We start from the raw sequence: 23,197 nt of genomic DNA on the forward strand, positions 1-23,197 counted from the left end.
TAACCAGATGGGAAAGGAAGAACATCATTTGTTACTTTTCCTTTGGTTCAATTTCAGTTATTTTAGATTCTGGGCTAATTTAACTCATTACTGAGTTATTTATTTGTATAATTTTGTTTCTTTTAACAAACATGGTTCTGTGACTTGAAACTCTGTCTCTTGGGATGTTTGCAGTTCATGGAGCATGGAGTACTTGGCAGCCTTGGGGTACATGCAGCATAAGTTGTGGGAAGGGTACCCAAACCAGAACAAGACTGTGCAATAACCCACCACCATCGTTTGATGGATCCTACTGTAATGGAGCAGAAACACAGATGCAAGTTTGCCATGAAAGACACTGTCCAGGTAAGAGAAATACAATGTTTGTACCCTTAATAAAATAACATCTATCTCTGATCTAGGGAATATTTCAATAAGAATCATTGTCAATAAGAATATCACTCAACCTATCAATGCCCAGCGTTTAACTTGGTCATTTTTAAGTAGTAACAGAGCATATACGTTTTTCTTTAACCCAGTTGATGGCAAGTGGGCCACTTGGACCAGTTGGAGTACCTGCACTGTGTCCTGTGGAGGAGGCGCCAGACAACGAACAAGGGACTGCTCTGATCCTGTTCCCCAGTATGGAGGCAACAAGTGTGAAGGGAGTGATGTGCAGAGTGATTTTTGCAATAGTGACTCTTGTCCAAGTGAGTGTTGGAAATAGTGAGTCAGCATTATACTTTCTTAAGTTTCATTATGGACTCAAGTCCTTAAAGTTATAATATAGTCTGTTACTTCATTTGTCTTCCTCTGGTTTAGGATATCAAAATGTTGCATGGTTGCTGTTTTGTCTAGTACCATAGATGCCACTGATTTATATGCGCAGGGGCTATGTCCTGTTTCACGTGCTCTACAGGACCAGCTGCAGAGGGCAGGGACTAGGGCACCCTTCCACGCTAACTGGTAATGATGTTGATTCTTTTATGGAGGCAGACAGGTGGCTCTCTGCCTTAATTTAGTCACCAAGCTAGAATTTTAGACCATAGCAGTATTTGAACTCACTGTATCCTGAATGTTATAGCTGGACTCCTCAGAGATCTTTTCTCATTCCTATCCTCCAGCTCCTGGGAAACTCTAACGCTCAGTAACTGTAGGTTAAATGGAATTGCACAGTCACTGGAATGTATTCTGTTTCTAGTCAAACCAACAACCAAACCCCCTGCCTTTGGAATTTGCTTATTTATAGATTTGTGTGTTTCTTTTCAGTTCCTGGAGAGAGTCTTTCCATATTTTTTGGATGAATGTCATTCTTTAGCACTTCTCCAATGGTTCTGTGTTGTAGCTCATGGTAACTGGAGTCCTTGGAGTGGCTGGGGAATGTGCAGCCGGACGTGTAATGGGGGGCAGATGCGGCGGTACCGCACATGTGATAACCCTCGTCCCTCCAATGGAGGAAGAGCTTGTGGGGGCCCAGACTCCCAGATCCAGAGATGCAACACTGACATATGTCCTGGTGAGCTTCCCGACTCCTGGCAGTAGAACAAGTAAAGCATTTCTTTAGTGCCCATTGTAGTAGCCCATCATTTCAGATCTTAAAATGGAAGTTGTATAGGCAGAGTTACCCTAGGTGTAGGTTTTAAAACCTATTTGTTAATGTCGACCATTCTATTCTTGTTCATAGTGGATGGAAGTTGGGGAAACTGGCATAGCTGGAGCTGGTGTTCTACCTCTTGTGGAGGAGGTGAAAAGACTCGAAAACGACAGTGTAACAATCCAGTACCATCCAAAAGTGGTCGCCCCTGCCTAGGAGATGCTACTCAGGTATCCAGATGCAATATACAAGCATGCCCAGGTAAGCAACTAAGTTAGACTTTGGCAGGACCACATTTACAGACTTTCCACAAATTGAAGAAAGGTGTCACTCTGAGCCCTCAAATTACAAAATAGCACCAACTCTGGGAGGAAGAAATAGGAAAAGTGCGCTTTTTTCCCCCCTCGTTGGTGCAGCTCCGCACCAAAGTTCATGCTGGATTTTAGTCTCTGATTGCCATCTTCCAGGCTCCCTTATAAAAGGAAATAGTCTGCACAGCCGTATAGTAGTCCTGGGCTTGAGGGGTAAAGGGGCATGGAAGAGTGGGAAAGCCAGGCTGAGATTCCAAGCGGAAAAATGACGGTGGGGTAGAAACTGAATATCTAATAGAAATACACAATTGGAGGCTGTTCTTTGACAGATGGAAATATGGAGAACATGAGTGTAGACAGTAAAATAGGGCAAATTCAGCTCAAGAAAAAAGATTAGGGGAAGTTCAACTACCATAATTCAAGTCAGGCATGAAATATGGCTAGATATTGTAAGTGATGCAAAAATTCAGAAGGAACAAAGTCAGAATTCTAGAACTCATGGACCTTAAAAAGAGTTTCTTGGAGGGCTTCCCTGGTGGCGCAGTGGTTGAGAGTCCGCCTGCCGATGCAGGGGACACGGGTTCGTGCTCCGGTCTGGGAAGATCCCACATGCCGCAGAGCGGCTGGGCCCGTGAGCCATGGCCGCTGGGCCTGTGCGTCCAGGGCCTGTGCGTCCGGAGCCTGTGCTGCTCAACGGAAGAGGTCACAACACTGAGAGGCCCGCGTACTGCAAAAAAAAAAAGTTTATTGGAGTCCCAAGAAATGGTGGATAATACTAAGGGTACTTATCTCAAAGGATAGGCTTCCTAAGTGCTATAAGAAGACCAAAAAGAATATTTTCACATTGTTGAAATATTGAGATACCATTGGACTTTCCAAAGGTTTAAGATTGCCTTAGAAATAAAATATCCCTGAAAATCGAGAAGGCCCATTTGGCAGAGTGAGAGAAAGGAATTACATGAAAAGGTTTATAGGATGTAGGCATGCTGAAAGAGCAAATATCTATCAGTCAGATGTAACCATATCTTCTTTTTTTGGTATAAAAATACAATGAAGTTTCTAACTGATATTGTATCCTGAAATCTTGCTGAATTTGTCAGTTTATTTTTTAGTGGATTCCATGGAATTGTTTATATATAAGATCATGTCATCTTCAAATAGAGATAATTTTACTTCTTTTTCTTCCCACTGGATATGCCTTTTATTTGTTTTTCTTGCCTAATTGCCCTGGCTGGAAGGTCTCTTATAATGATGGATAGAGGTAATGAGAACAAATATCCTTATTTTTTCCTGATTAAGGAAGACAGCATCCTTTCTTTTACCATTAAGTATGATGTTAGATGTGGGTTTTTTCATAGATGTTCTTTCACATATGGAGGAAGTTCCTCAATTCATAGTTTGATGAATGATTTTATGATGAAAAGTGTTGATCTTGCCAAATGCTTTTTCTGTGTCTAATGAGGTGAGCATATGCTTTTCACTTATTAAATTCTGATATGATGTATTACATTAATTAATTTTTGGATGTTGAACCAACCTTGCATTCATGGAATAAATCCCACTTGCTCATGGTGATATTTTTTTTTATATGTTGATGGATAGCAGTTGCTACAATTTTATTGAGGGTTTTTACACCCATATTTGTAGGAGATATTGGTCTGTTGTTATCTTGTGATTTTCTTGGTTTTAGTATCAGAGTAATGCTGGCTTTATAAAAGGAGTTGGGAACTGTCTTTTTTTTTTTTTTTTAACATCTTTATTGGAGTACAACTGCTTTACAATGGTGTGTTAGTTTCTGCTTTAAAACAAAGTGAATCAGTTATACATATACATATGTTCCCATATCTCTTCCCTCTTGTGTCTCCCTCCCTCCCACCCTCCCTATCCCACCCCTGTAGGTGGTCACAAAGCACCAAGTTGATCTCCCTGTGCTCTGTGGCTGCTTCCCACTAGCTATCTGTTTTACGTTTGGTAGTGTATATATGTCCATGCCACTCTCTCACTTTGTCACAGCTTACCCTTCCCCCTCCCCATATCCTCAAGTCCATGCTCTAGTAGGTCTGTGTCTTTATTCCCATCTAACCCCTAGGTCTTGTCGTGATTTATGTCATAGAGTGTTCTGCCTTTGTTTTCCTCTAAGAGTTTTATAGTGTCTGGCCTTACATGTAGGTCTTTAATCCATTTTGAGTTTATTTTTGTGTATGGTGTTAGGGAGTGTTCTAACTTCATACTTTTACATGTACCTGTACATTTTTCCCAGCACCACTTATTGAAGAGGCTGTCTTGTCTGCACTATATATTCTTGCCTCCTTTATCAAAGATAAGGTGACCATATGTGCGTGGGTTTATCTCTGGGCTCTCTATCCTGTTCCATTGATCTATAGTTCTGTTTTTGTGCCAGTACCATACTGTCTTGATTACTATAGCTTTGTAGTATAGTTTGAAGTCTGGGAGCCTGATTCCTCCAGCTCCATTTTTCATTCTCAAGATTACTTTGGCTATTCGGGGTCTTTTGGGTTTCCATACAAATTGTGAAATTTTTCATTCTAGTTCTGTGAAAAATGCCAGTGGTAGTTTGATAGGGATTGGATTGAATCTGTAGATTGCTTTGGGTAGTACAGTCATTTTCACAATGTTGATTCTTCCAATCAAAGAACATGGTATATCTCTCCATCTATTTGTATCATCTTTAATTTCTTTCATCAGTGTCTTATAATTTTCTGCATACAGGTCTTTTGTCTCCTTAGGTAGGTTTATTCCTAGATATTTTATTCTTTTTGTTGCAGTGGTAAATGGGAGTGTTTTCTTGATTTCACTTTCAGATTTTTCATCATTACTGAATAGGAATGCCAGAGATTTCTGTGCATTAATTTTGTACCCTGCTACTTTACCAAATTCATTGATTAGCTCTAGTAGTTTTCTGGTAGCATCTTTAGGATTTTGTATGGAGAGTATCATGTCATCTGCAAACAGTGACAGTTTTACTTCTTCTTTTCCGATTTGGATTACTTTTATTTCTTTTTCTTCTCTGATTGCTGTGGCTAAAACTTCCAAAACGATGTTGAATAAGAGTGGTGAGAGTGGGCAACCTTGTCTTGTTCCTGATCTTAGTGGAAATGCTTTCAGTTTTTCACCATTGAGGACAATGTTGTCTGTGGGTTAGTCATATATGGCCTTTATTATGTTGAGGAAAGTTTCCCCTATGCCTACTTTCTGCAGTGTTTTTATCATAAGTGGGTGTTGAATTTTGTTGAAAGCTTTCTCTGCATCTATTCAGATGATCATATGGCTTTTCTCCTTCAATTTGTTAATATGGTGTATCACATTGATTGATTTGCGTATATTGAAGAATCCTTGCATTCTTGGAATAAACCCCACTTGATCATGGTGTATGATCCTTTTAATGTTCTGTTGGATTCTGTTTGCTAGTATTTTGTTGAGGATTTTTGCATCTATGTTCATCAGTGATATTGGCCTGTAGTTTTCTTTCTTTGTGACATCATTGTCTGGTTTTGGTATCAAGGTGATAGTGGCCTCCTAGAATGAGTTTGGGTGTGTTCCTCCCTCTGCTATATTTTGGAACTGTTTGAGAAGGATCAGTGTTAGCTCTTCCCTAAATGTTTGTTAGAATTCACCTGTGAAGCCATCTGGTCCTGGGCTTTTGTTTGTTGGAAGATTTTTAATCACCGTTTCAATTTCACTGCTTGTGATTGGTCTGTTCATATTTTCTATTCTTCCTGGTTCACTCTTGGCAGATTGTACATTTCTAAGAATTTGTCCAATTCTTCCAGGTTGTCCATTTTATTGGCATAGAGTTGCTTGTAGTAATCTCTCATGATCCTTTGTATTTCTGCAGTGTCAGTTGTTACTTTTTCTTTTTCATTTTTAATTCTATTGATTTGAGTCTTCTCCCTTTTTTTCTTGACGAGTCTGGCTAATGGTTTATCAATTTTGTTTATCTTCTCAAAAAACCAGCTTTTAGTTTTATTGATCTTTGCTATCGTTGCTTTCATTTCTTTTTCATTTATTTCTGATCTGATCTTTATGATGTGTTTCCTTCTGCTAACTTTGGGGTTTTTCTTTTCTTTCTCTAATTGGTTTAGCTGCAAGGTTAGGTTGTTTATTTGAGATGTTTCCTGTTTCTTGTGGTAGGATTGTATTGCTATAAACTTCCCTCTTAGAACTGCTTTTGCTGCATCCCATAGGTTTTGGGTCATCATGTCTCCATTGTCATTTGTTTCTAGGTATTTTTTATTTCCTCTATGATTTCTTCAGTGATCACTTCGTTATTAAGTAGTGTATTGTTCAGCCTCCATGTGTTTGTATTTTTTACAGATCTTTTCCTGTAATTGATATCTAATCTTACAGCGTTGTGGTCAGAAAAGGTAGTTGATACAATTTCAATTTTCTTAAATTTACCAAGGCTTGATTTGTGACCCAAGATATGATCTATCCTGGAGATAGTTCCATGAGCACTTGAGAAAAATGTGTATTCTGTTGTTTTTGGATGGACTGTCCTATAAATATCAATTAAGTCCATCTTGTTTAATGTATCACTTAAAGCTTGTGTTTCCTTACTTATTTTCATTTTGGATAATCTGTCCATTGGTGAAAGTGGGGTGTTAATGTCCCGTACTATGAATGTGTTACTGTCAATTTCCCCTTTTATGGCTGTTAGTATTTGTCTTATGTATTGAGGTGCTCCTGTGTTGGGTGCATAAATATTTACAATTGTTATGTCTTCTTGGTTCCATCCCTTGATCATTATGTAGTGCCTTGTCTCTTGTAACAGTCTTTATTTTAAAGTCTATTTTGTCTGATATGAGAATTGCTACTCCAGCTTTCTTTTGATTTCTATTTGAATGGAATGTCTTTTTCCATCCCCTCACTTTCAGTCTGTATGTGTCCCTAGGTCTGAAGTGGGTCTCTTGTAGACAGCATATATACGGGTCTTGTTTTTGTATCCATTCAGCCAGTCTGTGTCTTTTGGTGGGAGCATTTGATCCATTTACATTTAAGGTAATTATCAATATGTATGTTCCTATTCCCACTTTCTAAATTGTTTTGGGTTTGTTATTGTAGGTCTTTTCCTTCTCTTGTGTTTCTTGCCTAGAGAAGTTCCTTTATCATTTGTTGTAAATCTATTTTGGTGGTGCTGAACTCTCTCAGCTTTTGCTTGTCTGTAAAGGTTTTAATTTCTCCATCAAGTCTGAATGAGATCCTTGCTGGGTACAGTAATCTTAGTTGTAGGTTTTTCCTCCTTCATCACTTTAGATATGTCCTGCCACTCCCTTCTGGCTTGCAGAGTTTCTGCTGAAAGATCAGCGGTTAACCTTATGGGGATTCCCCTGTGTGTTATTTGTTGTTTTTCCCTTGCTGATTTTAATATGTTTTCTTTTTATTTAATTTTTGACAGTTTGACTAATATGTGTCTTAGCGTGTTTCTCCTTGGATTTATCCTGTATGGGACTCTCTGTGCTTCCTGGACTTGATTAACTATTTCCTTTCCCATATTAGGGAAGTTTTCAACTATAATCTCTTCAAATATTTTCTCAGTCCCTTTCTTTTTCTCTTCTTCTTCAGGGACCCCTATAATTCGAATGCTGGTGCGTTTAATGTTGTCCCAGAGGTCTCTGAGACTGTCCTCAGTTCTTTTCATTCTTTTTTCTTTATTCTGCTCTGCAGTAGTTATTTCCACTATTTTATCCTCCAGGTCACTTATCCATTCTTCTACCTCAGTTATTCTGCTGTTGATCCCATCTAGAGTATTTTTAATTACATTTATTGTGTTGTTCATCGTTGCTTGTTTCCTCTTTAGTTCTTCTAGGTCCTTGTGAAATGTTTCTTGCAGTTTCTCTATTCTATTTCCAAGATTTTGGATCACCTTTACTATCATTATTCTGAATTCTTTTTCAGGTAGACTGCCTATTTCCTCTTCATTTGTTAGGTCTGGTGGGTTTTTATCTTGCTCCTTCATCTGCTGTGTGTTTTTCTGTCTTCTCATTTTGCTTATCTTACTGTGTTTGGGGTCTCCTTTTTGCAGGCTGCAGGTTCGTAGTTCCCGTTGATTTTGGTGTCTGTCCCCAGTGGCTAAGGTTGGTTCAGTGGGTTGTGTAGGCTTCCTGGTGGAGGGAACTAGTGTCTGTGTTCTGGTGGATGAGGCTGGATCTTGTCTTTCTGGTGGGCAGGTCCACGTCTGGTGGTGTGTTTTGGGGTGTCTGTGGCCTTATTATGATTTTAGGCAGCCTCTCTGCTAATGGAGGTTCCTCTGTGAGACTAGAGAGGCCACGCTCCTTAGTAATGATCCAGAGAACTAAGTAAATTAGTAATCCTTCTACCCTTCTCTCGCCCTGCTTAGGGCTAAGGATAAGAACAAATGGAGCCGACCAGGTCCTGACTGGCCCTCCTGTGTACTTTCCTGCATCATCTTGCTGCATGTTTCCCATCACTCACTAAGCTCGCTACTCTTGGCTTCTCAGATGTGACAAGCCACCACCTCCCAAAAGGGTGACACATGCTGTTTCCTCTACAAGGAAAGCCCTTTTCCTGCCTTCCTTGACTGAGCTAAGACCTTAACTTTCTTCAGATCTTCAAACTATTTTTACCTCCTTTTCAGACTTACCTGAGTAGTAGATATCCTATTCATTAAGATATACATTTCATTTTTACATTTATTTGTGGAATTCTAATTAATGTTTATCTCCCCTATTCAGACATAAGTGCTATGAAGGCAGGCTTCATGTCTTTTTTATTTTCTTTCTTACCATTCTATCCTCAGTACTTGATGAACAAATGAATATAATCCACAACATGAAGGGTGAATCAATGTGAAAAAAATGTTTTCTCTCACTAGTAAAATAATGCAAATTAAAATGGTAAAACACTTTACTTATTGACTTTTCTCAGACTGAATACAATTGTATTTCTCCCCAGTATATAATACATGATAACAATATCTGAACCACCTAGCGATTGTTTTAAAATATATTCAATTAAAAGGCATTAAATAATGTTTTAAAATTTAACTGTTAGCCTCTTCCCAGTACGTTTCCCTCTCTTGTCAAAGCACGTACTCCTTAACCACCAGTTCTGTGTTAGTAACCAATAATTTTGTTGAACAATGGAAAGAAGGCATAAAATTACTGTAGAGTTACTTTTAAAAGATTGTATGATTATTTTTCAACATAACTGTCTTGGTATGAATTTTGCAACAATGTTAAAAGTACAATATTCTTCTCAAATTTTTCTCAAGTTAAACATTTTCCAATATATTTGTAATGTGAAGAGCTTGGTAAGCCCTTGATCTGAAACTCAAGACGAACAATAACCCTTAGATACTTCACATTTATGTTGACAGTGACCTGTCACAAGACTTTGGAGCTGTTTTGTTGGCGATCCCTCCTTTCCCCTCCACGTTCTCTTGCAGGAGGTAATAGATGAAAGAATATGTGTTTTGATGACAAGCAGATCTGTGTTCATATCCTCACTCTACTGCCTCTTAGCTGGGTAATCATGGGAAAAGTCACTTGATTTCTCTGAACTTTATTTTCCTAGTCTGCAAACTGTGGCTGTTTAAAACTACCTTATAGGATGTTTGCTAGAATTTAAAGTTAATGCATATTAAGTGCTTACTGTAGCACGCATGACATGCTCAATAAACTCTCATTATTATCATTATTTCATCACCATCACCAAATACATACTTTATTTTGGCTTTGGGACTGGGTACCGAATGAATTCTTTGCATTGTGAAATAATACTATGATGTACGTAGATTTATATGGGTTGATGAGTGTTACATGAGAGTAGAATGTTTTGAAATCTTATGTATGTCACTCTTAAATTCAGATGTCATATGATCTTTTAAATGTTTGAGAGAAGCCTTGGAGCATCTTTGAATACTGGCTTTCTTTTCTCCCATGTAATGTTGATGAAATTGTTCCCTTATCCAAGAATGTTTTTTCTTCCCGCAATAGGTGGGCCCCAGCGAGCCAGAGGAAGTGTTATTGGAAGTATTAATGATGTCGAATTTGGAATTGCTTTCCTTAACGCCACGGTAACAGATAGCCCAAACTCTGATACCAAAATAATACATGCCAGAATTACCAATGTACCTCGCAGTCTCGGTAAGTCTCTTTGCTTACAAAAGTTGTTAATAAGCCTCTTTTTAAAAACATATATTTTTCTTTTTCATCTATTATTAAAATTTCTAGAGGATGCTACTACTACATGATCAGTATAATAGTCCTTAGTTTTATCCCAGTGGTAAACACTTAAAGACACATGAGATACTGATATTTATTTTGTTGTTATTCAAGTTTATTTAGGATTCATCCTTTTGAATAACATGCTATGAATAATAATAATGGACTGTAAATATTTTGCTCTGATATCTTACTTATCCCTTTTTCTCTAGGTCCAGCAATGAGAAAGATAATTTCCATTCTAAATCCCATTTATTGGACAACGGCAAAGGAAATAGGAGAAGCAGTCAATGGCTTTACCCTCACCAATGCGGTCTTCAAGAGAGAAACCCAAGTGGAATTTGCAACTGGTTAGTACCAGCTGAACTTATTATTCTATTACTATTTAAAAATATGATTGCTTTAAATGTTGATGGTTAAGAAAAATACATTATATGTTCCCACAGAGAATAATTTCAAAGTTTTGTTGCCATCTTAGCATAAATGATATAAAAGCAAGTTTATATTTTCCCATAAACTTTTACTGACGTGGGTCTATAAGAGGCCATGTGTTTTCAAATAGTATAGTGATTTTTATAGTCTGAAAGCTTTTTTTTCATCATCTTTCCTGTATCTGTTCTCTTTAAATCCTTAGAGAGGGTTTTGAAGGCCAAAGAGCAGGAAGATGAGCCATTGCTAATATTAATTAAAGGCTTTTGTCTATGAAACTGAGAGTCAATTAGGATATCTTATAGAGATTCTTTAATCAAAAAAATGGAAATGAAAACAAGCAAATCTAAACACTTTTCGCTTTATCCTTAGTCTTAATACTTATTAGCAATTCATGGCCCTTTCCAAGGGTCTACAGCTTTTTATAGACCTCCATTTCTAACATCTTTGAAGGTGGTCAGCTCAGCAGCAGTGATCTTTGAGAAAGAAGGGCTGAGGGAGGGCATAGCTTTAATAAGCCCAGAAGACATGTGGGTCTCTGTATGGCAATCCACTTACAAAGATGCCCCTTTGCTACTTCTTATTTTTCTTTAAGCATTTTTTAAATATTTATTTATTTGGCTGCACCAGGTCTTAGTTGTGGCACATGGGATATCCTGCACGCGGCAATGAAGATCCCCTTTGCAACTTCTTAAAGCATCCAAAAGAACAAAGCCCTGGGGCCAGACTTGTGGCTATTGCCAGTCTGCCTGGTCAAGCTTTCTATCCCTTCTCACAGACAAGCGATCCATTTTTGTAGAACTGCCTTTCTCTTGCTTGTGAGTTAAAAGTGTGGAATCCTTCACCTAATCATAGGCTACATTTTTGCCACAAAAAAAGAGATTTTAGAATCAACTTAATTCAGTCAACCTAAGTCTTTAATTTGGGGACGAAGTGGTAATTTAATTCTCTTATGATCTGTGTTTAATCAAGTTTGAAGTACAATAACAAAGCTGAACTGGTATATAAAGTAAATCCGCTCTGTGCTTACACAAACCATATATATATATATTACTATTGAAATGAACGAATTCTAATTCCTAGGAGAAATCTTGCGGATGACTCACATTGCCCGGGGCTTAGATTCCGATGGAGCTTTGCTGGTAGATATCGTTGTGAGTGGCTATGTCCTGCAGCTGCAGTCACCTGCTGAAGTCACTGTGAAGGTAAAATGCTAGGATAACTTGCCTTCGCTGTTTATTGGAGTAACAATAAGAGTAGGAGTAAAAGAGTGCAGAAAACTTGTGTAGTTTCCCTTGTTCATTTTGGGGAGTAAATGTCTAAACCACTGAAGTTAGGAATGGCTATCTGGTCTTTGTTTAAAAATCTTTACAGACAGGTCTTTATAAGCTCTTAGTAGTTTTATTACCCTGCTTATCAGGACCAAGATCACAGCTTTGTTGATTTAAGCCATTTGTTTAACTTTCTGTAGACAAAGAGGATACTAATTCTTGCATTAAAGTTTTTGTAGACCATCCTTAGAAGTATTCCAGAAATTAAAGAATGGTAACAATCACCCTTTCACATTTTTTTGACCTACAACTGAGTCCCTTATTAAACTATAACTTATGACACTAAAATTATGAAACTAAGGTATTTACAATTAAAAGGTTCAAATTTTAGTTCCTGAACACTACTGTACAATTACAATTTTATTTAGAATTATATATTTTTATCCCCTAAGCCTTTTTTTTTTTATCTCATTCTACATCTCATAGTACCCTCAAGAAAAAAAAATAGGATGAGCCATGCTAATCCTCAAATCTGTACTGTCTTTCTTAGGATTACACAGAGGACTACATTCAAACAGGTCCTGGGCAGCTGTATGCCTACTCAACCCGGCTGTTCACCGTTGATGGCATCAGCGTCCCATACACATGGAACCACACTGTTTTCTATGATGAGGCACAGGGAAGAATGCCTTTCTTGGTAGAAACACTTCATGCATCCTCTGTGGAATCTGACTACAACCAGTTAGAAGAGACATTGGGTTTTAAAATCCATGCTTCAATTTCCAAAGGTAATTTGGTTACAGGAAAGTACAGCTCTTTAAGCTATGCAGTCCTTTCTAAATGGGTAAAAGAATCGCATTGATGCCATTCAAAATAAGGATATTAAGGTATAGACTGAACACGATAACATGTTTTTCATGTGTGTTGCCCACGTTTCGTAGGTGAAGTCCTGTGGTAAGGCCAATCCCATTGGCATCCTAGTACATTTAGTTTACTAATAGGCATCTTCAGATGGCATAGTGGAGTTGTTACTGTTCTAGCCTGTATACACAGAGAGGTTTAAAAATATATCCTCTGTCAACGATTTTTCTTTGGGTAATAAAGTCCATTTGTTCTTGTTCTGAATCTTATATTTGACAGAATTTTTTTAATTCCTGAAGCATGATGTAAAGGTGTATCTTAACCTAAACTAGCCAAAAAAAGTTTCCATATTTTAAAAGGAGCTTTTAAAACCCGGGAGGCAATCATTTCAGCTGTCATTTATTGTTCTTGGAAATTTGAACTGCTTTCCCTTGATCTCAGCAGTCTCCCTATGCTGTGTGGTGCTTTGATGTGTCTATACTCTGAGATTTCCTTTTCAGTTGTAAGAGGCAACACGACAATTAGCATTCCATATCCTGCGGGGTTTTGATGCTAGGAGATGCTTGCATGTGGTTATGTTATAGGCACTAACTGTTTGAATGACTTTAGCTTTGAACTTTAGGCTCCCATGAGACACTTCAAATGATTCAGAGTGGCCTGGTGAATGTATGTGTTTTGCTTTGTGCTGGCTTTCCTAAAATAGATGCAAGTAGATTTTAACCATCATTTTGCTTATCATGCGCAGCACATACACTTAAAATTCATTTCCACTGTTTATTCTTGCTTTCATCAGTTGTACATGTGACTGTTTTCTTCTTCAGCATCTATCAGAACTGCTTCATCAAATTTAAGGTCATAGTAATGTAGGAGTATATTCACATTTTTTTTGAGCTAATCACAGATTCACAAAGCCTCATAGCCAGTAGAACCCGTAGCCCTACACCTACTCCAACCACATGTCACCACCACCTCATTTTACTATCGTCATGCATGTTAAGGTAACTTGGACTGAAGAAAAGAGCCACTGGAATGAACAATTATGTTTTCTTTTCCCCAGTAATACTTACTTTTCAAAGTTAACCTCTGTTTCTACTTTTTCCAGTACTCCGTATAATTTTTTAAAAGATAACTTAGCACAAGACTTTAGTTAAAAATGAATTTATATCATCTGGGACCAGAGACATTAAAGTGATTTTTGAAAAGTCATGTACACTTTCTACCCAGTCGTGCTTGAAGGTCTTTATGGTTTAAGACCTTCCTTGGGACTTGGGTCCCACAATAGAAGGAAACATTATAGGACATTTAAAACCCCTTACTATCCTTGGATGCTATGATTCTATGAATTACTAGGTGCCCATTTGTTGTTGATATTGTTCCTGTGAGTTGCAAGAATTGTGTACCTGCAATTTCTTTGACCACCAGGGAGCAAGCTTGCATTCTTAGCTGCTTGACCAGCATGTTCTTTCTCTTTGTTGGGTCTAGACTAAACCTATGGTTACAGTGCAATTGGAATTGCAGAGAGCTTGAAAAAAGTTCAGATTTCTAGGTACAAAGATTTTTAGTTTAGCTAGTCTAAGGTAGGGCCTTGGAGTCTGTATTTTTAACACAGCCCCTAAATGATTCTATTGTTACCGGTCTTTACTCTGGCATTGGAAACTACTAGTCAAGACAATTCACAAATATAGAAATATTTAAAAATTATATGAATTTATATCTTTAAAATTAAATGATTCTATTGTAAGCGGTCTTTACTCTGGCATTTGGAAACTACTAGTCAAGACAATTCACAAATATAGAAATTTTAAAAAATTATATGAATTCATATCTTTAAAATTAAATTATTTCCAAAATATAGTTATAAAAAATATTTATAGTTTTTCAAATTAATCAGAAGGAGATAAAAGAAATTTAACTACAAATAAAATTTTTAAAGCTTCCTCATGGGAGAAAAACAAAATATATAGTTTTTCTTTGTGTATATTTAAACTTATTTGCATTACATATTATGGACAACTATGATTACCCTTAATATATATAAGAACCTTAAAAATCAATAAGAAAAAGGCAAATACCCCAATAGAAAAATACATAATCTGTGAACAGGAAATTCACAAAGGAAGAAATAATAATGACAAAATAAATGTGAAAAACTGTACCTCATTAATAAGCAAAGAAATGTAAATTAAAACAATGAGGTTCCGTTTTCCAGTTATCATTGTCAGAGATTAAAATATAGGCTAACCACTCAGTAGTGGAGAGGTATAGGAAACAAATACCCTCCTACACTGCCAGCAGAGATTGTAGATTTGACATTTCTGGAAAACAGTATGTATCAGTAGCCTCTCAAATGTTCACATCTTTTTAGTTATCTCATTCTAGGAGTCTGCCCTAAGAAAATCACAGAAATGGCCAAGAATAAATGTCCTGAAAGAGGTAAATATGTAAATGATGACACAGATGTATGATAAACTCTTAAACTAAATATTCCTTCAAAAGTATTCTAATGGTTGCTTATTTATTCATTTAAAAATATTTATTGAGTACCTACTGTATACCAGATACTGCTCTAGGTATTGACAATATAGGGATAAACAAGTGACAAAGGAGAATGTACATGACATAACAATCATTGAAAAAATAGTACACAATATGATCCAAACCTGGGTTGCCCACAGCACAGTGATTGTAAGGAAACCTTTATACTGGTTAAGGAAACCTTTATACTGGTTAAAAACACAGATTCCCAGGCTTCTTCCTTGGCAATCTGACTGGGGTAGGACCAGAGGGATCTATATTTTTAATAAGCTCTCCAAGAGATTTTACGATCAGTAAAGTTTGGCAACTGTTAGTCTGTAAAGGATCCTAACTTAATTTTTTGAAGTATATACTGATGGGAGTGACTGCAGGGAAAAGCACCAAAATCTTGGCAGTAGTTTGTTCCAAGTGACAAGGTTACAGGGAATTTTATACTTTTTAAAGTTTCTACAATTATACATTACTGTAACACAAATATTTTGTATTGTCTCCCTACTATGTCAAAAAGTAAATCATAATATAATTCAAAATAACATGATTTAATTACAACAGAAAGAATAAATAAAAGGAAAATAGTTGATAACAAAATATTATGTATTTCAATATGAAAATCTTTAGACATTACTACACTGGAAGTTAAAGAGAGAAGTATTTACATGGCTGAACCAATATTTAGAGGCCCAGTGTGATTTTTTTTAAAAAACATTGAGTAATTCTTGGTAATGTTCTGAATAAAACAATGTACAATCAACCATCCATTTATATGACAGCTGCATTTCTGGAAAGTTCATTGTATATCTTAATCACACAAAGAAACCGTTTAATATATGGAAGATGGGTTCTAGCCTTAGATAATTACAAACAGCTTTCTCACTTCCACGACAATTTTTCAGGGCAAGGGACACATCTTCATCTTGCATCGTTATCCCACACATTGCAATACTTAAAACCTTCCCCAGGGTCTTCCCCACTCCCTAAATTTAAATAGGCTTCCCTATTAAATCATGTCATTATAATGACAACCAAAGTCTCTCCCAAAAACCTTCCCAGATGCCACTCCATGCAAGATATCTCCCCATTTAGAACCAGAAATCTAAAGCTTCTATCAAATAATAATTTAGGTTTACGTTACACATTTTTCCACAACTACGTCCCCAACACAGTGCTGTACACAACATACTGGCTGCATTAAGGAATGTTTGAATAGTAAATAAAAATGAAGCATGAATTATAATCACCACCTGAATTGTATTCTTGAGTTCAGTGGTTGAAAGTCCCACAGACTTGCATCTAAATCCTTGCTCCAGATTATCTTAGCACTTTGACTTTAAGCAGTTTACATGTCCTCAGTCTCAGATTCTTCATCTGAAAATTGGTTATGATGGGAATAGGGCAGTTCGGAGGTTTAATTCGAAATACAGCACATGAAGCTCACAGTACTGTATGACACTCAACAATCATTTAGCAACATGCTCCGGACGTTTCTATCCCATCCATCCTGTCCCCATTCCCTTGAAGGTGCAGGAAGGCTTGGATGCTCTCAGGGTCATGTTTACACTCAGGGTGGAAATGGATCATGAACCTCTCTGCTTTCGCTTCATGGTTTATAGCAATTTGATTGCCTAGAAATAGCAAGTAGGGCTCTAGCTTTCTAGTCAAGGAAATATTTTCATTGGAGCATGTTTCTTCCACCCTCCAAATATATAAATGTACAGAAGAGTTTTGAACAGTTTCATGTTCTCAGCAGGGCTTAAATAATATTGTAATTGAGACTCTCCAAAGTAGAATGAATCTGAAAAATTAATGAATGCCCAGACTCCCTCTATGAAGAGCACCTAAAACAAGAGTAAAAATAAACAGTTTCATGCATTTAGAATTGAAGGAAAATCTAAGATAATTTCTAAGAGATTGAATATGAATTGAACATAAAATTTCCCTTGACAGAAATCTACCTGTTATATCAGTGATTGTCTTTTAAGGTATGTGTATGTGTGTGTGTGTGAGATTACTTTGTTAACTTGAAAAATGTTTCCTTTAAGTTTTTGCATCTCAATAACGTTTGAAAAATATTTGCTAAATGGCTTAACACCAGTCAAAACAGAGTTACTTTCCAAGGAGATTCCCTAACCTATTTATTCTTGTTAATAGTTTTTTTTCTGACATCTAACGTAAATCTATTCTATTGCTATAATGATATGCCTGTTTCTTCTTGCTTTGACTACCAGGAAGGAAAACACTTGGTTACACCTAGGAGGACTTAGACCCAGAATCTTCACAGTACAAATGGAGGAGATCTACAAAAGGAGAGGGTTTCTTCGCTAGAGTTTGTTTTTCACTGGCATAGGTTATTTTAAGTGGCTTCAAAATAGCAATCCTACTTCTAGAACAAACAGAATAAGTAAATGGCTGGAAGAATAGGACTTTGCCTGTGGTTATGCCTGGCATTCATATTGATTATCAAAGAGTAATTAATTTTCTTTTGATTAATGTAAACAACTTAAACAGAAAATCTGCTTCCAGTGGCTGGCTGCTTGCCAACAATCTCTGTATTATGATTCATTTAGTTCTTGGTTGAGAAACAGTAAAACTTTTCCATTCTGCTTGTTTTCACCTATTGCATTTGCTGTGTCATGTGTTCCATCCTTGGCATATGTTCCCAGAGAAGATGGTCCTGGGGAGAAACAAGATGCTAATGTTCTAACAAGCCAGTTAATTTTGCTTTTCTCTCTATGGTAGGAGATCGCAGTAATCAGTGCCCCTCTGGGTTTGCCTTAGATTCAGTTGGACCCTTTTGTGCTGGTAAGTATGGAAATAAATTATTCATTTTTATTTTTTATTAAGCTGTTAATGCTACCATTTAATAGACATTTACTGTCATTTTGTTAGATATTTAAGAATCACAACAGTCCTATAAATGTCCCATTTTACAGGTGAAGAAATTGAGATGTGAAGAAGTTAACTGCCTAAGATCACTCAGCTATCTAGTGGCAGAGCTAGATTTGAATTTAAGATAGATACAAAGCCCTTGCTCTTCCGATTAGTCCACAATCAAGTGTGTCAAGGATCATGGTCAAGTAAAGGGGTAGAGGGAACACAGGGACAAAACACTGGACTTCGTCTGGCCACCTGATTGCCATGAATGTGGAACAGCAGTAATTCAACTCTAAGTCACCTAACCTGAGAATTGCTTAATCGTAGGATAGGGCTGGATTGTGGGTGGAGGACTAATGACTAAAGCAGCCTTGTGCCATCCAAGTACCTGTGCAAGAGGGTCACGGATAAGTAAATAGCTAAGTAAATGACTTGAGGAGCTCAAGTTAGCATACGTAGTGCCTTGCTTTTCTTTTTTTTTTTTTAATAAATTTATTTATTTTATTTTTTTATTTTTGGCTGCGTTGGGTCTTTGTTGCCGCACATGGGCTTTCTCTAGTTGCAGCAAGTGGGGGCTACTCTTTGTTGCGGTGCACGGGCTTCTCATTGTGGTGGCTTCTCTTGTTGCGGAGCACGGGCTCTAGGCATGTGGGCTTCAGTAGTTGTGGCACACGGGCTCAGTAGTTGTGGCTCACGGGCTCTAGAGTGCAGGCTCAGTAGTTGTGGCACACGGGCTTAGTTGCTCTGCAGCATGTGGGATCTTCCTGGATCAGGGCTCAAACCCCCGTCCCCTGCACTGGCAGGCAGATTCTTAACCACTGAGCCACCAGGGAAGCCCCACAGTGCCTTTCTTTTTGCTGGTAGGCAATGTAATGTAGTATAGTGGTAAAAAGGTGGTTTTTAGAAACTACACTGCCCAGGTTCAGATCCCAGCTCTGCAAATAATGACCTATGTGACCTTGAGCAATTTACTTAACCTCTTCTGCCCAGGTTCAAATCCCAGCTCTTCAAATAATAACCTATGTGACCTTGAGCAATTTACTTAACCTTTGTTCCTCAGTTTTATCATGCAAATGAAGATAGGAATAAAAATACTTAGCTCCTAGGAATGTTGAGGAATGAGTTAATGTAGGTAAAAAGCATTTAGATCACAATAAATTGTCATTATATCTCAGCTGTCATCATTGTTGTTTTAGAATTAATCTAACCATTTATTCACTCTCAGAGATCTGAGGACCCCAAATTTATTTCTGTGTTTCCATCCTGTGGCACTTAGAGCATTTCCTGTTACATTTGATTCATTCATTGGCCTCTATAAGCAACTCTTTTCACCAACTTTAATAACTCCTTGAAAGTAGGGCTTCTTCATACTAATTGGGTCTTTTTGTTTCTTCTTTCAGATGAAGATGAATGTGCAGCAGGGAATCCCTGCTCCCATATCTGTCACAATGCCATGGGAACTTATTATTGCTCCTGCCCAAAAGGCCTCACTATAGCTGTGGATGGAAGAACTTGTCAAGGTAGTCACAAAGCTAAGTCTAATCAACACATTCAAGCAGTGGACATGGCAGTCTCTGACCTAGGAAAAGCGTGGTAGACCAGTGCTCTTCTTTCCTACTCCTTCTGCCCCCACCTTCATTAAGTTGAAAAAGTAAGGAAGAGGGAATACTGCTCACACACTGCCTTCATTTGGGGTGCTCTGTGGACAGGAATGCCTGTAGTGACTCACTCAATCCCCACAACACAATGAGAAGAGGCAGGCAGGACTATTACCATACTCCTTTTACAGGGATAAAAGTAGGAAGGAAGAGGTTATAAAGAAATTTAGTAAATTGCACAGTCATGGTATGTTAAAGAAGAACACACTTTTCTATCAGATTCCAGGTATGCTTCAAAGTTAGAACTTGTATAAGAGCCTAGTTGTATAATAAAACTAAAAATGATGAAAAGAAGAAAGGATTTCTCCCTTTATGCCCAAGGAGACCCCCTTCTAAATGCTAAAGAGAGAGAGAGCAGGGGCATAGGAGGGCATAGGAGTAACTTTTATGGAATGTCCAGTATGGATTGGGCACCTCATAAACATATTTAATTTTCAAAGCAATGCTGAGAGGTGGATATTATTATCCTCATTTTACAGATGAAAAAACTGAGATGTCAGAAAGGAGAAGTACCTTTTTTCAGCCACCTAATTTATAAGTGGTCTGTTGGATGGCTTGGTCTGTGAAGACATCACACTGTCCTGCTATGAGCTTGTCAGCTACTCAACCCACCTGAAATGACACACCCCCAAAATTCGCCATTTTTGCTCTTGTATATTTCAAGTGTCATTCATTGCTTTTCTTATCCCTGTTTCACAACAGGTTCTTTGGTTGGTTTTCTTCAGTTCCCCCTAGTTGAATGACTCACTTTGTTGCAGATATTGATGAGTGTGCTTTGAGTGGACACACTTGCCACGCTGGTCAGGATTGTGACAATACCATTGGATCCTATCACTGTGTGGTCCGCTGTGGAATTGGCTTTCGAAGAACCAGTGATGGGCTGAGTTGTCAAGGTATACAAATGGAGGCCCTTGCTTATCTTCACTGTATTACAGATTAAAACCCCTGCCTGTTGAATCACTTAGAGTAAACTCTCTTTAATGGATTGAGCTTCTTAGTAAAATGTTTAAATGTGGCTATTTTAAGTATTTGTAACAAAGTGGTTTTGAATAAAACTTGCCTGTAATATTTGAGAGAAGAGATCATACAGCATGATCTTAATAGAATCTATTTAATAAAACTCATTTCATAAGACTGAATATTTACTGCAGGACTTCTTTAATAGAACTTATTATTTTAGAGCAGTTTTAGATTCACAGCAAATTGGAGTAGAACGTAAAGAGATTTTCCATATTCTCCCTGCCCCAACTCATGCACAGCCTCCCCTGCTACCAACATCCTGCACCAGACTGGTACTTTTTTTTTTTTTTTAAACCAAGGATAAACCTACATTAACACATAATTACCACCCAAAGTCCATTGTTTACATTAGAATTCACTCCTGGTGTTGTATATTCTATGGGTTTAGACAAATGAATAACGTCATATATCCTCCATTATAGTATCATACACAATAGTTTCCTTGCCCTAAAAATCTTCTGTGTTCCACCTAGTCATCCTTTCCTCCCCCAACCTCCAGAAACCACTCATCTTTTTATATATATATATATATATATATATATATATAAATGTATAATAAATTTATTTATTTTTTGGCTGCGCCAGGCTTTCTCTAGTTGCAGCAAATGGAGGCTACTCTTTGTTGCAGTGCAGTGGCTTCTGTTTGTTTCAGAGCTTGGGCTCCAGGCACACAGGCTTCAGTAGTTGTAGCGTGCAGGCTCAGTAGTTGTGGCACACGGGCTTTGTTGCTTCACAGCATGTGGGATCTTCCCGGACCAGGGCTCACACCCATGTCCCCTGCACTGGCAGGTGGATTCTTAACAACTGCGCCACCAGGGAAGCCCGTCATCTTTTTATTGTCTCTCTAGCTTTACCTTTTCCAGAATGTCATGTAGTTGGAATGATGCAGTATGTAGCCTTTTCAGATTGGCGTCTTTCACTTAGTAATATATATTTAAGATTCTTCTATGTCTTCTCATGGCTTGATAGCTTATTTCTTTTTAGTGCTGAAAAATAATCCATTGTATGAATGTACCACAGTTTATGTATCCATTCTACTGAAGGACATCTTGGCACTTACAAATTTTAGCAATTATGAATAAAGCTGCTATCAGGATTTTCCAGAGGAAGAAACACTGGATGCAAAATGAAATTCTTAATAGTAGAAAGAATGAATGAATTATGGTACATCTATACCATGAACCACTATGCTGCCATTAAAAAGAATGGAATGAAGCTCAACTGTTTGGCTTAGACAAATAGCCAACAACTGTTTGGCTAAAATTTCCATGAGGCGTTGTTGAGTGAGAACACAAAGATATGAAAGAGTGTATGCAACTTGTGTAGAAAAGATTATGTGACTGGAAAACAAACAATAACCAAAGAAAAAGGAAATGGATTTATATATTTAGGAAGAGATATAGGTTTACATAAAAGAGATATGTTATTATTTATATTAGATTGTTAATGTAAGTTGGCTTTGGTGGACAAGGGGCGGACAAGGGAAGCCAAGTGAAAGAAGAAGAAAAAACTGCACTAAGAAAATCTTTTAAAAGTATATGATCACAGATCAGGGAGGAGACAAGATGGCAGAGTGGAAGGACTTGAGCTCACCTCCTCTCATGAAAACACCAAAATCATGACTACCTGCTGCAGAAACATCGACAAAAATGACCTACCAAAAGAACCTACCAAAAAAGATATTCTACATCCAAAGACAAAGAAGAAGCCACAACAGGATGATAGAAGGGGTGCTTCCATGATATAATCAAACCCCATACCCACTGAGTGGGTGACTCACAAACTGGAAAATAATTATATCACAGAGGTTCTCCCACAGGAGTGATAGTTCTGAGCTCCCCATCAGGCTCCCCAGCCTGAGGGTCTGGCATTGGGAGGAGGAGCCTCCAGAACATTTGGCTTTGAACACCTTTGGGGCTTGAGTGCAGGAGCTCCACAGGACTGAGGGAAACAGAGATTCCACTCTTGAAGGGTGCACATAAGGTTTCACATGCACTGGGACCCAGGGCAAAGCAGTGACTACATAGGACCCTGAGCCAGACCTACCTGCAGGTCTTGGAGGATCTCCCAGGGAGGTGGGGGTCAGCTGTGGCTCACTGTGGGGGCAAGGACACTGGAGGCAAAGACCCCAGGGAATATTCATCAATGTGAGTTCTCCCAGAGGACCTGGCAGCAAGAACTGGCCCCACCTAACAGCCTGTAGGCTCCAGTGCTGGGACACCTCAGGCCAAACAACCAGCAAGACAGGAACACAGCCCCACCCATCAGCAGACAGACAGGCTGCCTAAAGTCATCCTGAATCTACAGCCACCTTTAAACACACCCCTTGACATGGTCCTGCCCAGAGGGACAAGACCCAGCTCCACCACCAGTGGGCAGGCACCAGTCCCTCCCATTAGGAAGCCTGCACAAGCCTCTGGACCAACCTCACCCACCAAGGAGCAGACACCAGAAGCAAGAAGAA

At 38.1% G+C, this 23,197-nt stretch overlaps 1 protein-coding gene across 1 annotated transcript in view; it reads left to right on the forward strand.

Moving 5' to 3' along the window:
- HMCN1 (hemicentin 1) overlaps positions 1–23,197 on the forward strand; it is a gene marked incomplete at its 5' end in the record, with an annotated part of 521,222 nt that overhangs the window by 450,418 nt on the left and 47,607 nt on the right. Inside the window, 11 exons of the mRNA XM_082648266.1 lie at positions 175–345; positions 519–689; positions 1,325–1,495; positions 1,664–1,834; positions 9,861–10,010; positions 10,301–10,438; positions 11,601–11,722; positions 12,339–12,576; positions 17,921–17,983; positions 19,456–19,575; positions 20,472–20,606. Of these exons, the coding sequence (XP_082504392.1) occupies positions 175–345; positions 519–689; positions 1,325–1,495; positions 1,664–1,834; positions 9,861–10,010; positions 10,301–10,438; positions 11,601–11,722; positions 12,339–12,576; positions 17,921–17,983; positions 19,456–19,575; positions 20,472–20,606 (1,650 nt within the window). The remainder of the gene's footprint in view (positions 1–174; positions 346–518; positions 690–1,324; positions 1,496–1,663; positions 1,835–9,860; positions 10,011–10,300; positions 10,439–11,600; positions 11,723–12,338; positions 12,577–17,920; positions 17,984–19,455; positions 19,576–20,471; positions 20,607–23,197) is intronic.

The sequence above is a fragment of the Grampus griseus genome (genome assembly GCF_964374135.1).
Source record: "Grampus griseus genome assembly, chromosome: 1".
In the NCBI taxonomy this organism is placed as follows: Eukaryota; Metazoa; Chordata; class Mammalia; order Artiodactyla; family Delphinidae; genus Grampus; species Grampus griseus.